General features: G+C 37.3%; 2 protein-coding genes across 2 annotated transcripts; both read left to right on the forward strand.

The window, feature by feature from the left end:
• Positions 1–3177: 3177 nt before the first annotated feature.
• LOC133727107 (auxin-binding protein ABP19a) lies at positions 3178–4107 on the forward strand. Its single transcript, XM_062154734.1, has one exon. The coding sequence runs from the start codon at positions 3230–3232 to the stop codon at positions 3857–3859; it is 630 nt and encodes a 209-aa protein (XP_062010718.1). The 5' UTR covers positions 3178–3229; the 3' UTR covers positions 3860–4107.
• Positions 4108–14099: 9992 nt separating this feature from the next.
• Positions 14100–15029, forward strand: LOC133727108 (auxin-binding protein ABP19a-like). Its single transcript, XM_062154735.1, has one exon. The coding sequence runs from the start codon at positions 14168–14170 to the stop codon at positions 14795–14797; it is 630 nt and encodes a 209-aa protein (XP_062010719.1). The 5' UTR covers positions 14100–14167; the 3' UTR covers positions 14798–15029.
• The last annotated feature ends 2321 nt before the right edge of the window (positions 15030–17350 follow it).

A 17350-nucleotide genomic window follows, 5' to 3' on the forward strand; every position in this document is an offset into this window, starting at 1 on the left:
TTTCTCGGTGCTCTCCAATGTTGTTATATGCCAACAACACTAATAATGGTACTACATTTAAAAAATTCGTTTTTATTAGACTTAAATTCAGATGCTATTTTGATAAATCCCAAAAAAGAAAACTAATACTACTTCTCTGGAGATGATGAAGCAATATTATATCTTAAAGGCAATGACCAAAATATCGAAGATCGAGGAAATATCGACCATCCAAAAAATGGAAATTTCGATGGAAATTTCGAGAAAGTATCGATATCGATAAAAATTCGATAAAAACTATAAAAAATTTAAATTAAACTTTAGAATATGTCTATTTGATCAATTATCTACTCTATTTTAAAAAACTATATATTAAACATTATTACATAATAAATTAGTATAATTTAAAGTGCATTAGTATATAACTATACATTGAGCAGACATTTATTGAAATTTAATTTAGTGAATATTTATAATATTGATAGTTTATTAATTCTCATACATAAAATTAGTAGTTTATTCATATACAAAGTATTTTAAGCCTTTGGGTTCTCCTTGACAAAGTAAAAAATATATATATATATATATACAAAGTATTTAAAATAATAAATCTGATTAATTACAATAAAATAAACTACCCAATAAACTATTGAAAAAGAGAATACAAAAAAAGAAGAGATTTATGAAGAAACAATATATATAAAAAGATATAACAAAATAACAAGATCCTTTCCCAGCAGGAATGGTTGCCTTGTTTGAATGTACAAGGAGCAACCGAGGTTTGAATCTCCTCGAGGAAGTTTGCCCCTTTTTTTCGGAATTTTGATTACAAATTGGCAAATTGGGCCCAATTTGGGCTGCTGGGCCACGAGACAAAGAGCAAAATTTCGTGAATTTCGTCCAAATTTCTGAAATTTCCGGAAATATCGCGTTATGTCCAAAATATCGCACGAAATTATCATGGTATATGGCGAAAATATCGCCAACCCGAGAAAACGAAAATTTCGCCGATATTTCGGCGAAAATCTCGATTTTTAAGTCCTTGCCTTTAAGCAAGGACCAAAATATCGAGTTTCGAGGAAATTTCGACGGAAATATCGAGGATATATCGATTTCAGTAAATAATCAAGAAATATAATGGAAATTTGAAGAAAAACATGGAAATTTTAAGTGAAACTTTTAGATATGTTTATTTTATCAATTGTCTACTATATATGAAAAGAAAACCTTGAATAAACATTGTTATATAGTAATTTGTAATAATCTAAGATGAAACGGTAAATGCTGAATCGCTGACAAGTCTGAAATTTTTTAAAATAAACATCTAATTTTTTTTTTGATGGCTTGAAACCCAATGGGAGGCTAGGCCATCACGCCTTATATACATTCTTTGTACATATCATACATTATACTTGAATTACATGAGTAACTTAGAATCATGTAGAAGACCTATGAGGTACAGAATCTTCACTATCTTCATCATCTCTATTTGTAGAGTCTTGAGTGTATTATGAAGAATAGTCATTAAATGATACATCCCCTTTGTAGTTTTGCATGTATTGACTTACATGCCAACCATATGGGTCCGAGGGGATTGGCTGTGGGTTTTGGTGCTGTTGATTGGATGTGTACCTAAAATTTGCAGATTCGTAGGCAAATCAATATATATAACAATGTTGCTAGTAATGCATGAAGAGATGAGTGGCAGAGTTGGCCAAGGCATGGAATGAGTCAATGATGACCAAGATTTGATTCACAAGTTGGTGTTTGATGCTTTTTTGAGTGAATTTTAGGCCGACTGATTGTCCCACCACGTGGTGGGCCGTGGGCCATCAGTTTGAAGAGTGGTGGACGTGCATGTGAGTCCTTGTGGCAGAATGGTAGGTCAAAGTTGACCTTGCATGTGAGATGTGAGAGAATTCTATGAGGGTTGGCGTGAGAAACTAAGAATGTTCCGGAAATATCGCTAATTTCGGCGATATATCGGGAAATTTCCAAAATTTCGGCCGAAAGATGCTTGGTATGTTAAGGATATATCGGATCCTCAAAAAAACAAAATTTTCGGCGAAATATCGCCGAAAGTTTCGATTTTTCAGTCCTTGCTTAAAGGTAAAGACTAAAAACAATGACATAGAAAATGAAAATATTCAGAAAAGAATAAAATAAATTCACTCAAAAACGAAAGAGAACACAATTTTTTATTGTGACGCACCGAAGAGAAAAGAAAAAGAAATGGGGATTCCAAAATCCAAACTACGTAGCCCAATTTCACAACCCGTACCTGCAAATGCAGAAGGCGGAGGCCCAACATAAATAAAGACAAAGAAAAACGACGGTAAAATCAACATCAGAAAGGGGAAAACGACAACAAAATCAGACCAATAAACTCTTGCATGATCATAAAACCTTATCCTAGCTAGTAGCCTAGTAGCTGATCACTACCTTATCGAGAACGTTGCTACACACCACACATAAGAACTAGTGGGGAAACGTAACTCTCACTTTTGCACTCTACAAGAATTTCTTACATTAATTATAACAGAAAGAAAATCTTATCACGAGATTCATTCGTCTCCGACCCAATTCTCAGTAGAATGATGCATATCAGTTAAAGGATGGATTTACAGTAGCTTTGTAAGTGAAATGTAGTATACCTCAAGCAATCATTGTTTTAAAAATCCACTGCTCATAGATGAAGCATTCGTGCATTGACTCATTGTACAAGAATTTTACTGCTGTTAAGATATACAAAGAGACAGAATGAGAGATGACTTTTCAGTTCCCAATAATGAATTCCAAAGTCCCTTCAAGAAGGGGGATTTCTATTATCCACACAATTTCGATTTTCTTGGCGCCCTTTTAGCTGTCAAAGTGTCTTCTTATGTCCCAGGAAGTATCCTTCCCACTAGCTCAATAGCCTCAAAGGACCACAATGACTGATGCACCATTCTCAGCCTCACTTGTAATATGATCTTGCAGCTGGTGCAAAAATTTCAAAAACAAAAAGAGGCTTCTTGTCCTTAGTTGACGAAAAGATCATGCTCACATGATTCACAGCTAGAAATAATGTCGTTTCTCTTGTCCAATACTGTTAACATTACCAAACATGTGAATCCTACACGAGCATATTCGGAAGAAGTGATTTCAATGGCTCAAAATATCCACATTATCCCACTATATATGATCGCCGTATCCTTGTCAAGAAATACACCTAAACATAGACTAAAACCAACACTTAGACTAAGTGAAGATGATTTTCCCTATCTTTTTCACATTTGTTCTCCTCCTTTCCATTTCCGATGCTGCAGTGCAGGACTTCTGTGTTGCAGACTACAAGGCTCCAGAAGGCCCTGCAGGCTACTCCTGCAAGAAGGCTGCAAAAGTTACCGTAGATGACTTTGTATTCACTGGCCTAGGTGTTGCTGGTAACACCACAAACATTATCAAAGCTGCAGTCACCCCAGCATTTGCTGCTCAATTTCCTGGTGTTAACGGCCTTGGCATTTCGCTGGCTCGTCTAGACCTGGCTCCTGGTGGAGTTATCCCATTTCACACACACCCTGGAGCTTCAGAAGCCTTGATTGTTACGCAAGGAACCATAATTGCCGGGTTCATTTCATCAGCTAACACAGTTTATCTGAAAACCCTTAAGACGGGTGATCTTATGGTGTTCCCTCAAGGGTTATTGCACTTTCAAGTGAATGGAGGTGGTACTTCAGCAATTGCCTTCCCTAGCTTCAGTAGTCCAAGCCCCGGTCTGCAGATTCTGGACTTTGCACTTTTCCAAAACGATTTGCCTACATCATTGGTAGCAATGACTACTTTCCTCGATGTTGCTCAGATCAAGAAACTTAAGGGTGTTCTAGGTGGTACTAATTAATTTAGGTTGTGTTGAGATACGTACCAGTGTGTAATTCATTTCCTTTTGTTTCATTTTGTGATTGAGAAGGCCTGTAAGTGTAGGATTATTCAGGTCAGTAGCGGTTTCTACTCTGCACTAAATTTATGTATGCTTGTATAAGTCTTATCGTGTGCTCCAGTTATTGGACCGGTGAGGCAACAATTATGTTGAAGGAAAATGCCACATTTGCATGTTAGTTAACCTGAAATCTCAAATTTCATGTTCTACATATCTGGTATATCTATATAAGCTATTCTTTTTTTAATTTTTTCATCTATATAAGCTATTCAATATGTGGAGTAAAAAATACAGAAAACCTTATTGTCCGGCTAGCTAGGTATACCCGTTGATACAAACATATATACTGCATTGTATATATTGAATTGGTTAATAGGTTACCCACTTAAATGTTGACATGTTTCGTTTTTAAAAATAAAATTTACTATATTAACAACACATTCTTTCTTGATATGTAATATTGTTCAAAAACAAATAAAAAATAATGTCAAAATAATAAATTACATTTAGTAGAACTAAAATTAAGACTCATGACCACATTTATTGTGGTTATTGTAATTGAGTGGTCAAAGATGTAAATATCATAGTTGGACAACTTATATCGAATAGATAACATTGATTTTTTTTTTTTTTTTTGAATGAAGGGCTGGTGCGGCTGCCCTCAAGCCTTGATTAATGAAACTGTCGAATACAAGGGGGGGACATTGAGCCTAAACCCCTGTTTACAATAAGCATCTAGAGTATTTTCTGAAATAATTTCAGAAACCTCTACAGGAAACTTGTATTCTAACAAGCACCAACTAGCAAAGAGTGCACAATTAGCTACTCTATTTGCTTTAACATAGCAGTGACACAGCGGAAAGATAACTCGATATGTAACCCGATTACAACATAGCATAATTACCAGCTTTAGCACAGCTTTCCTCCTATGTTGCCGCCGAAGAATAGAACCGACAACACTTAGTCTCACCCTGCCACTAGGCGGTAGCGACCATTTGACAGGAACTCGCCGCCTACCTAGAGCAGACAAGGCACTTAGAGTGCATACACAGGCACAAAGCCCGACTAGCCCTACCCAACTACGATAGGGATTTATTGCTCGCAAATTGCGCAAACAAACTAAATAACATAAATTGAAAATAACATTAAAGGAAATAGAAATTAATGGACCTAGGGCGAAGTCCCAGGCCCAACTACCATCAGGCCAAGACCAGGCCCATAATTGGACCACTGACCCAATATTGAGTACTTACAATATTGATTATCAAATGGAGAACCTCCTTACAATATTGAGTACTTACATATCTTTTGCTCTAATATTAATTTTACCATGTTCACAACACAAATGTTGTCAGAATTGTAAAATGGTTGATAATCTTGTAAATGATATAGTTTTTGAAGTAATTACTACAAATAGAACAAAAATTACCACTTTTACATCAATTGTTGTGGGTTGCGATAAAATTGTGTAGTCATTGAAGTAATCATTTCATTAATTATAAAAATATAAAGATTACCACTCTGACAACAAATTTGTTGTCACACTTGCTAAATTGTCCACAAATTAGTACATTAGTTTAGGTGGAGTAATTACTACAAATAGAACAAAAATGACCCTTTTTACATCAATTGCCGTGGATTGTGGTAAAATGCATGCTCATTGTAGTAATCATTTCATTAATGATAAAAACATAAAGATTTACCACTCTGACAACAAATTTGTTGTCATACTTGTTAAATTGTCCATAAACTAGTAAATAGGTTGTAGGTGGAGTAATTACTACAATTAGAACAAAAATTATCGTTTTTACATCAATTGTTGTATTTTGTGGTAAATTGCACTGAAAGTAATTACAACTTCGACGATGAAAATTATACAATATATTACTTAAATTAGACAAGGGAGAACTTCATTACACTAATAAGAACATACGTGCTTTTAGTCAAAATATAATGGTTTACCTATATGATAACACATTGTGATAACATTTGTAAATTAGTTCAAAAAACAGTAATAACAAGTTGTATGTGAAGTAGTTACTATATCTAAAACAAAGATTATCTATTTTTACATTAATTGTTGTGGTTGTCGTAATATGCATGTAAAAATAATTATATTTGGTTAAGGAAACTAATAGGCCTCGTTTGGTTCATGGAATTGAGGGCTTGGGAAAGGAAAGTTATTCCTTTCCTATGTTTGGTGTGCATAAGGAAAGGAATACTTTTCCTTTAAGAAGGAAAAATATGGGAGAAAGTGAATCCTCTCATCCTCCAAAGGATTCATTTTCCCTTCCACTTTTCCTGCATTAATTACATAGTATAAGTACATTTATATCCTTGTTAAAAATTATTATTGACAATTTTATTAAAAAAGTTTATGAGATTTTGTAATTATATATGAGGATAAAAATGGAATATTAGTATGATTTTGTTTCCTTTCCTTACACAAACCAAACACTAAAATGGAAACAAACATGCATTTTCTCCTTACTTTCCCAACGTTTCCAAACAGCGGAATTGCGGAAATGAAAGTTAGTGGGAAGTTCATTTTCCTTTCCCATCCGATTTTCTTTCTGTGAACCAAATGAGGCCCTAATGCTATAATTAATTAGTAATAAAGACTATTTAATTAATACTAATTCCGTGAGCCTAAATTAGAAGTCTTTTGTTTTTAATAAGGAAAAAACGTAATTGTCAATAGTGTAATTATTGCCCAGTACCATTTGGTCTAGTGGCATAAGTCTCCCCTTTGTAAGTGGGAGGTTGTGAGTTCGACTCACAAAAAGACTAGTTGTTGATGTGATAAAAAAAAAATAGTGTAATTATTAATTGATAATCAAACATTAATTGGCTAATGATAAAATAATTAGTAATAGATACTATTTAACTAATAGTAATTGGCTAATGACTAAACATCAGTAAATAAAAGAAATAGCATTGGAACTTTGAGTCTATACTAACCCTTTTTGGACAGAGGTTTTCTGTAACGTCCTGTATCTTAATTTACCCGTTTACTAGTCATTTGGACGGTAAACGACAATTACTTTCACTTTTACCGTCGTTTCGATACTTTTAGTGGCCCTAAATTGTTGACTTTTTGTTTGGGTCAAAATTTGAGAAGATGTTCTTCATGAAAGTTGTAGAGGACGTTAAACCGAGCGCGTGGATATGCGGTACGTAAAAATCGGAGTTCGTACGTGAAAGTTATAAGCGAAAGATTAAAGTTACTGTTCACGGTTACTGTTTATGGTAACTTTCTATATATATGGAAAGTTACTGTGGTAGGTTTCCATTTTCGGAAACCTACCCCCCCCCCCCCCCCCCCCCCCGGAGATTTTCTCTCTCTTTCCTCTTTCTCCCCGCGTCGGCCCTCTTCCCTTTCTCCTTCGATTTGTCGTCGTCCGGCCATCAATCGGCGAGACCTTGGTGGCTGCCGACTCGCCTCCTCCTCCTCTACATGCTGGTGGTCGTGGGTTGTCACGATTTGGCCGGAGAAGCACGATTTGAAGCTTGGAAGTTTACTGTAGCAGTTGACGTTTTCCGGCAATTTCCGACGATTTCGGCCATTTCCGGCCACCAAACCACTGTCGAAGGCGCGGTTTTTGCCAAGGATCGTTTTGCCCCTAGCCTTGAGCCACGATTTGCAGTGTAGAGGGAGAATTGATCAAAACCCGATCCTAGGGTTCTTGAGTTTTCTGGGTTTTTCTTCACCGGTCGATTTCGTGCACTTAAAGGTAAAATTGGAACTTGTTGTAGTTGTGAAAAATGTTGGGTCTGTTGAGTAGGTGGTGCTGCCAAAATTTGGTAGCCATTAGAGGTGGCGGCCGCCGGCGCGTGGGGCCCACGCGCGCCACCAACACGCCACTGTTGGTGGCGCGTGGAGGCGTGTAGGGCAGTGTTTTAATTCCGGTTTTTAGCCCATTAAATCCTATAAATTGTGTAGAGCTTGTATGTGAAGTTTGATAATTTTTGGAGAAACTTGGAATTAATTATGAATTTTGAAGTTTAGGGTTTCGATTATCGAATTACGAGAATCCGACCGTCGGATATCTATCGGTTCTGCCTTAGAACCTTTAAATTAACGAATTGGTATTAGTGGTATAATTTGGGCTGAATCCGAGGACAATGGGAGATGTAATTATGAGGATTTGATTTTAGGAATCGTATTAAATTGTTGAATAATTATTCACGGAATATAATCGTGTACAGGATGTCGTACCGAGCTCTGGCTCGATGAAGGAACTCGTATACGTGATCGTCGGAATAGTACTGTGAGTGGACTTTTGTTTTTAAGTAAATGATGCATGCATTTATTCTTTGATTATGCTTTAATTATTTATCATTTTACATTTCGAGCATGTGATTCGATTTCGGAGATGGATTTCGTTTTATCTCATATAATTACTTTCGATAATGATTCGTTTCCGAAGTTGCTTATGATTTATAATTTTATTTGATGAATTATTTATTTCCGAGGTGATTTCCGGAATTTTACTTTTTAGTTATATTCCTATTCATGGATTTGAGATTTTTGGAAAGGTTTTCGAAATGGGATTTCGATGGAATTATTTTCTTGTTTATTTATTTGATCCTTGGTTTTGGCATTGGGAATACCTTAGCAATAATGTCGGTTTGAGAACTTTGATTATTTGAAGATTTTATGGCGTGCGGGGTCACCTCATTGGACTATGCTTATTTTCTTTTATTTACTTTTGAATTTGAGTTTATCTTGGCGTGTGGGACACGTCATTGAAAATTCTTTTACGAGAGATGGGGGAGCCTTATGTATTTATGGATTTACTTGGTTTTCGGATTTTCTGTTGCCATACTTTGGGTGACTATTATCATTGCTAGCATTGATCTTCCGCCTTTGTGGCGAGGTGATGGGATCACCGAAGCCCTCCGCCTTTGTGGCGCTGGTTACTGTCTCTGTGACAGTAATTCTCAAGCCCAGTATCCTATCGCTACACATAGTGGCGTAAGGGTATATTACGGGAGTAATGGGAGTACTTTAGCCTGGGAGGCTCACTCGTATGGCTATCGTCTTCCCCTACTCATTATACTATTTTCGACTAGCGGGGCTAGTCCGATTTATTTTAGCCAGCGGGGCTGGTTTTATTTCCTTGAGTATCAGAGTTTCAACCTTTTCTTTTAATCGTTTGTGACTAGCGGGGCTAGTCGGTTTTCATGAGCGGAACTCCTCTTATTTTATTTTCGTTAACCATTGCATGCATCGGGAATTTTTTTTTAAAGAAATAAATGTGGGAAAGTATAAAATCCATTTGGTTTAAAATTGTTTATTTTTGTCCACTCACGCTAACGTTTTTACGTACTTTTCCCTGGGCCCTTCGGTTTTCAAATGCCCAGTTTGCAGGTGAAATTAGATGAGGTCGGGCGTACATGGAGTCGAGGCATAGCCAACAGCATTGCTTCCGCGTACTCATTCTATTTCTGTGTTCTTTGTTACCTAATGGAATAGTATTGCTCTGATAATTTGTGAAATTAATCTTGTAATGTGGGTTGAGACTGTTATCCGATGAAATTGGAGTTGTGTTTTGGGGAGCAGGTGGCTCCAGGAGGATAAAGGTGGGTTGATTTAGAAGTGTAAATGTTTTCCTACAGGGTTTGGGTAGCCTACTTTTAGGGGAAGTTCTGCCAAATTTTTGGTAGAGTTTCTTCTAAGGTGGGCCCCGCAGGGCCACTTCGGATTTCGGAGTGAAATCCGGGGCGGGTCCTGTCATTTTCTCTCTAGCGCTGAGAAAACTCTAAGGCCGTCGGCGTTTATGTCTGTGAATATTAGCCTGTCCGGCGGCACCCGGATGTCTTGGCTGGCCTCTGGCCTCGCCGACGTGCTGCGGTCTGCTGTCAGACGGGATATTGATGCTATTGCTCAGGAGATTTCATGGGAGAGGGTTTTCCGCTTGAGGTTTTGGTATGATGGTTTTTGGCGGAGGTCTCGGGGCGTCGCCTCTGAATCACAGTGGGTATTAATGCTTCGTCGGGGTTCCAGGACTGCGTGGGACGTTTGGTTCGTGGTGCCTATGATCTAGTGCGCTGCATCTTTGGTGGTTTCGTAGTGGCGCGGACTGGTTTTGCTTGGGTCGAGGCAGCGTGGTGGTACCAGTCAGGGAGGCTGAGGCAACATGGGGACGTGGTGGTATGGGTCACGGAGCTGTGGCGGCGAGGTCGTGCGGCGATGCTATCTCCTGGTGTGAGAGAGAGATGACGTCTGGGCTTGGGCCAGTCCAGTAATGTTGGGCCTTGAGTTTGGGCTCGTCTCCCTTTGGGATGCTCTTTGGGTTTTGGTCTTTTGGGCTGGGTTGTTGATGTTTTTAGCTAGTCTAAATCCATTAATTTCCCTTAGGCCCACATTATTTCTTGTTTTTTTTTTCTGGATCCTATGTTAGTAGCTTTGTTTACTTTCAATAATTCCCTAATTTTTTTAGGGACCATAGATTTGGTACTTTGCCTACAGAATGATCGTTGATTCTACACATCTAGGTGCAAAATTCTTTGGTATACCGCAATTGAGCGCATTGACACCGGGAACTTTGTCTGCTATTAATTTTAGTTTAGAAATATGTTATTCTGCTAGGCTTCTGAAAAGGAGCGGAATTGTTTCAAGTGTAATGGCACCTATCCTCTCTAGTGGGAACTATGTACTGTGCCATTCTGGCATGTGTTACTATGAATGAAACCATTATTTAACTCAAAAAAAAAAAAATTGGCTAATGACTAAACAAGTAACCAAATTTTAAATATTTTGGACCATTAGATATATTACTAATCCAATGGTCCAAAATATTTAACAAAATGGGTGTATGGCAAACACCAGGGTACCTAAGAGTATCTTTAGCAGACTCTCTATTTTGGCTCCTTAGCTATTTTAGAGAGCATGTTTAGCTTTTTATATATTTTAGCAGCTGCACCAGACTCCTAAGAGCATCTTTAGCAATGCTAGTCATTTTTGAGTCAAATTTTAGCTAAAGTAGCTAAAAAGTTATTTTAGCTAGCCATTTTAGAATTACGTCTGCATCAATGCTCTCTATTTTAGCTAATTTTGAATTTATATTATTTTTAAATGAAGATTAAATAATTTAACTGTATTTATAAATTACATAAAATAACTTAAAATGAATGTTTTAAATTATAGAGAGCCTCATCTCGCTCTCTATATTTAGAAGCGAGATAGCTAAAAGTTATAATAGAGAGCCACTTAGGAGTCTGGTGCAGCTGCTAAAATAGATAAAAAGCTAAACATGCTCTCCAAAATAGCTAAAGAGCCAAAATAGAGAGTCTGCTAATGATGCTTTAAGTGGCTCTCTATTATAACTTTTAGCTATCTCGCTCCTAAATATAGAGAGCGAGATGAGGCTCTCTATAATTTATAGGGGAAATGATCATTTACCCAATTTCAGCTTAAAATTTGCCCACTTGCTCCACTAACAGTTTTTTAACCCCATTTACCCAAAACACTCTAAGAGATTATTTCCCCTTTACCCAATTAATTCTTTTTTTATTCTTTTTATTTATTTTTGGGACTTTTTTGCCCTCTCCTTCTTTCTCACTTGGAGAGAAAAGTCATCCTCCACCTTGTTGTGCTCCGGTGACCAGTGGCCGGCCGCGGACTCAGGCGACCGGTGACCGGAATCCGGCGACCGATGACCGGAATCCGGCGAACGGTGACCGGATTCCGGGGGCTGAATTTATTGCCCCCCAATAATACCCATTAACCATATTATTGCCCCCCAATAATCAGATTATTGCCTCCCAGTAATATTATTATTGCCCCCCAATAAAAACATCACTGCCCCCTAATAATATGATTATTGACCCCAGTAATATGATTATTACCCTAAAAGAAACATTATTACCCCTCAATAATATTATTATTGCTCACCCATCGTCACTAATTTTGCGAGCTTCCCGAAACACCCACATCATCATCCATCAATTCATGCATGGGAGGGAGAACATCATCATCCATCAATTCATGCATGGGACTATGGGAGGGAGAACATCATCATCCATCAATTCATGCATGGGACTATGGGAGAGAGAAACGGTCCAGACTCCTGACCCAAAGCTTGAATTTAATTGATGTCAATATTATGGGGGATCCTCCTCCACCGAAAACCAACTGTGCCCATTGAAAACAAGCATTAAAAACACACTGAAGTTTTGTCTGCGTAATTGACGAATCCAACGCTAGCCCGTTGCATCACCATAATTGACTAATATCCAGAGACATCGATCGGAGTTGAGAAGCCATCCTCCAGCAACATCTCTGAAGGAACAGCACAATCAGATCTTTCGATTTGGCACCGAAGATCAAAAACGAAAATGGAGCCTCTGTTAGGCGTTTAGAAATCGTTCCCGATGCAGCCATCCAGACGTCGTTTCGGGGGAAGGAGATGTAGGAGGCCGGCGGTCTGAGGTCGTGGTATGAATCGCCGGAGGTCCGTGTTAGTGAGAGAGAGAGAGAGAGAGAGAGAGAGAGAGAGAGAGAGAGAGAGAGAGAGTCCGAGAGGAAAGTGATTCTGAGAGGAGAGAGATGATGAGTTTTAATTTGTTTAATGGGGGCAAAATTGTCAATGAATTTTAGATTGGGTAAATGGGGTTAAAAAACTCTTAGTGGAGTAAGTGGACAATTTTTAAGCTAAAAATGGGTAAGTGGTCACAGCCCCTAATTTATAACATTCCTTTTTAGTTATTTTATGTAATTTTTAAATACATTTAAACTATGTAACCTTCCTTTAAAAAATAATATAAATTCAAAACTAGCTATAATAGAGAGCACTGATGCAGACGTATTTCTAAAGTGGCTAGCCAAAATGACTTTTTAGCTACTTTGGCTAAAATTTGACTCAAAAATGGCTAGCATTGCTAAAGATGAGTTCGTATATTAATATCAATATTGCTTCACAGAGAGGAAAAAAAAAAAAACCTGCATAAAACATAACAATCATTTATACAAAATTTTCACTAACCGTAGCCAATTTGCTTTGCACTAATTAATGGTACCACCTGTGGATTATACTACATTTACTAATTCATTGCACTAGAAATACTAACGAATTTCACTGAAAGTACCATTACGTTGTACTAAGCGTACCAACGCTTTGCATTAAGAGTAGCAATGCTAGTCGCATGTATAATATAGACTACAGTGGCTCATATCCTGCAAGGAATGTTGGTGCATGTCATCTTCTAATAACAATCTTACGTACGGTTAAAGTTACAGAGAGACAGAATTTAGGAAGATTCTTTACCATCCAATCATGAAATCCAAAAACCCTAAAAGATGGGGAATTTCTGATATCCACAGAATTCCCATCTTCTGGTACCGTACCTTTTAGCTGTCAAAATGTCTTCTTATGCCACATGAATATCTTTCCTCATGTTCTCAAGAACCACAATCTGATTTACCATTTTCGTACCTCAAAGTTAAAACACAACCTTCAATACTCAACATCGATACGGAAGTTAGCAACAAATAAAATAAACCTGTTACTCATGAGAAAACAGTGCAGCTCCATGCTGATAAAAGCTCATGGTCTTTACAAATGGTAATAAGCTGGCACAATAGAAAACTGGTACATGTATACTTCCCCAACTGGGCTTGGAACATCATACTCATGATGAAGCTCGTAATTGATTACAAATTTCGAGGAATTATTAGGTGGTCCTGGACTATTACGTGGCATTGCCATGTGGTGGTCCAAGCCAATAATATCAGTTGAATTTCGTGGGAACCATGCTGGAGGGGTGAAAAAATAAAAGAAAAATTAAATTAGAAGACCAATAAGAAACAAACACAAATTGTATGACCCAATAACATCAATACGGACCACCACGGCACCACGTGTATTATGGTCCGGGACCACCTAATAATTTCCCACAAATTTCATGACAGTAATAAACATCTTTTCTAGCATTTACTGCATTTTCTGAAACAGAAAGAGGCTTCTTGCTGTTATATGAGGTGAATATCATAGTCACATGCATATCATAGCTCATAGTCACATGCATATCATAGCTCGATCTGTCTATTCCACCAAGATATACGATCGAGATGCTACACATGTGAATCCTTCATGGGCTTATTCCAAAGTCCAAACAACCAATTGCAATGGCTCAAGGTATTATCACTATCCCACTATATTATATGATCCCAATTTCCCTATCAAGAAATCAAAAACATATCAAGAAATCAAAAACATATATAGTCCACCAAAATATAGCACACACTTATTGCACTAAGTGATAATGATTTTCCCTATCTTCTTCACATTTTTTTTCCTTCTCTCCTCATCCCATGCTTCTGTGCAAGACTTCTGTGTCGCAGACTTGACAGCTCCAGAAGGCCCTGCAGGCTACTCCTGCAAGAAGCCTGCAAAAGTTACCGTAGATGACTTTGTGTTCTCTGGCCTAGGCATTGCTGGTAACACCACCAATATCATCAAAGCTGCAGTCACACCTGCTTTTGCTGCTCAATTTCCTGGTGTCAATGGCCTCGGCATTTCGCTGGCTCGTTTAGACTTGGCTGTTGATGGAGTCATCCCATTTCACACGCACCCTGGAGCTTCAGAAGTCCTGATTGTTGTGGAAGGGACAATCTGTGCCGGGTTTGTTTCCTCAGCTAACAAAGTTTATCTACAAACTCTTGAGAAGGGTGACAGTATGGTTTTTCCTCAAGGTTTGTTGCACTTCCAAGTCAATGGAGGTGATACTCCAGCCCTTGCCTTTGTTAGCTTCAGTAGTCCTAGCCCCGGTCTGCAGATTCTGGACTTTGCATTATTTAAAAATGACTTACCGACCCCATTGATAGCTCAAACCACATTCCTCGACGTTGCTCAGATAAAGAAACTTAAGGGTGTTCTTGGTGGCACTAATTAATTAAGGTGTCTTGGGAGATACCAATGTGTTATTCATGTCCCTTTGTTTTCTTGTTTTTGTGATTGAGAAGGCCTGTAACTGTAGGATTATTGTTCAGGCCAGTTGCATTTTCTGAATTTCTACTCCAGTTAGTGTTTTTGTATGGTTGGTTGTGCTAGTTTCATTGCAAGTACTGCCGCATTATCTGCATGTATCTTAATTAAGATGAGAATGAATGTTTTTTAAATCGAAATTCTTTCTTTCTCAATCTGGCATGGTCTGTCTACAGTTGTCTACGTTAGTCATCGTAAAATCATAAGTTCAATGCAAGAAGAAACTTTCAGTTAAGACACAAACAGAATTTGGGAATACTTTTATCCCCTGATTACACTCCAATAACTAATGCAAACAGAGCTGGAAAAATTACTATCCAATAATTTTTACCATCAATTACTTGTCATAAAATTATATTTGATCAAGAAAAACTTACGTCGATCAATATTTCACTCAATTGCCGATAAATTATAAACTAGAACTTTTGTTACTGCACAATCTTTCTGGTGCAGCTGCCACTGCTTTGTTTATTTCTGTATGTATAGCTAATTTATTTACTATCTTGCATGGCACAAAAATATCAGAGTAAACCTGTAATGACTTCAAAAACTGGAAGGGTAACGTTTCGAATTTGAATAAAGACGATGGTCAGGGGCTCAGGGCACGTATATAGCTGGTATATAACTGGCCACGACGGCTTTTAATAGTTACGAAAATGGTTCACACCCAACAGTGTTCTTTTAATTTGAATAGTTCAGCCACTAAAAGGGAAACCTATACTATTTGGTATTAATAGGTCAAATATGAAATATCTCTAAGCCTTGGAACCAGAGAGATCAACTAGTCGTACATATTAATATAAACAAGAAAGAGACAAAAACTAGATGAAGGTCGAGTGCTCGATGTACATATTAGGCCATCTTCAACCCAAAGGGCTAAAAATAGCTCTGGGGCTAAATTTTAGCCTTAAATTCTGTACTATTCATTGATCTGACATCAATCGTCTCCAACCCGTCAAGGCTAAATTATAGCCCTAAAATATATTTTAACATTTTGGATATGTTATATATATATGTATGTGCTTATTTTTTAAAGTCAATTGACTTATAGTAATTGAAATAATTTTTATGATAAAAAATATTTTTTCGGTTGTATTTTTTTTTTTAAAGATAATTAAAAATATCTTTAGCTAATTTTGAAATAGAATAAAACTGGAATCATATTTTTAATATTTATTTTATTCATGACATAAGCATTTAAAAGTTACACAACAAAAACATTTAAAAAAAACTAACCAACGGCTATAAAAAAAAAAACCTAACCAACGGCTATTTAAAAAAAAAAAAAAAAATTCCCGACGGCTAGCCATGCTGTTGTCATCCTCCACTACCCGCGTGGGCCAGCAAGCTTCTGATCCAGTTTTTCCCAAGGGCCAAAGGGCTCCTCTTAGGGCTAAAAATAGCCCTTTAGCCTCAACTTTGCCCCTAAAAATTGGCCCTTTGCCCCTTAACATCATGGGTTGGAGGACACATGTGCTATTTTTTGGCCCTTTAGCACTTTGAACACTTGGGTTGGAGAAGGCCTTACCTAGTTAACCAGAACTTTGAGCTAGTCACATTAAATTTGTGATAAACGTAATGATTTTTGTTTGTTGAGCACTTCAACGTATGTAGAATACAATTCTGACTTTTTATACTTGCTAGAACAAATAATAGTTCAAGTGTTTGAATAAACAAGAACACAAAATTAATAACTGAGTCAGCCTTCGAGAAATCAGATAGATTTTCAAAAAAAAGGTAAAGTAGCCTACAGACAACGTAAATATATATAGGTGTGTGTGTGTAGTACTTATCAAAAGCCAAAATGACTAGTTCTAGCCGGCTGGCCGTCTGACATTTTCAACCGTGTTTATCAATTAGCAACGTTGCACTTTTCTTTCATATTCTAAACTCTAAAGTCATGAGGAAACAACATAATGTTAGCTTAATTAATTGGCCCACTAATTTTTTAACAATTTAATAAACAGAATCATTGTCTAACATAGTATCAAAGTCTTATTTGTAGAAAGTCTTAAGTTCGAGTCGTCCAAACTATGTGGCTGGTTTTACAGTTACCTGCATGTTACTGCATTTTCAAAAACAGAAAGAAATAATTAAGCATAAATATCTTAGGTTTTATGTGACAAAAATATAATTTATATTCACAATCAGAATCGCAGTCATCATGATGTAGAACGAATGACAGTCCGAATTGAAGAACAGCTCAATCGTGGAAAAGGAGGAAAACCCGGTTTGCTGCAACTTTGGCATTCGGTGTCCGAATTGCGATTGCTATAGCTTTCCGGAAAGGGAACGACGCCAAGAACAAAACTCATTGGTTTGCCATGATGTGTGGGCTTTTTCGGGCTTTCGGGGTCGTTTAGGGTCTCAAAATTGAAATTTACTGTTTTTCAGAATTTTCGGTTTCCTAGTTTGTTTTGGATTTGTTTTATTTTTACCCGTGGGCTTTAGGGTTTCATTG

The sequence above is a fragment of the Rosa rugosa genome, chromosome 1 (assembly GCF_958449725.1).
Source record: "Rosa rugosa chromosome 1, drRosRugo1.1, whole genome shotgun sequence".
In the NCBI taxonomy this organism is placed as follows: domain Eukaryota; kingdom Viridiplantae; phylum Streptophyta; class Magnoliopsida; order Rosales; family Rosaceae; genus Rosa; species Rosa rugosa.

Coding starts and splice junctions, on each gene's coding strand:
- LOC133727108 (XM_062154735.1), top strand. CDS start 14,168: ATGATTTTCCCTATCTTCTTCACATTTTTTTTCCTTCTCTCCTCATCC.
- LOC133727107 (XM_062154734.1), top strand. CDS start 3,230: ATGATTTTCCCTATCTTTTTCACATTTGTTCTCCTCCTTTCCATTTCC.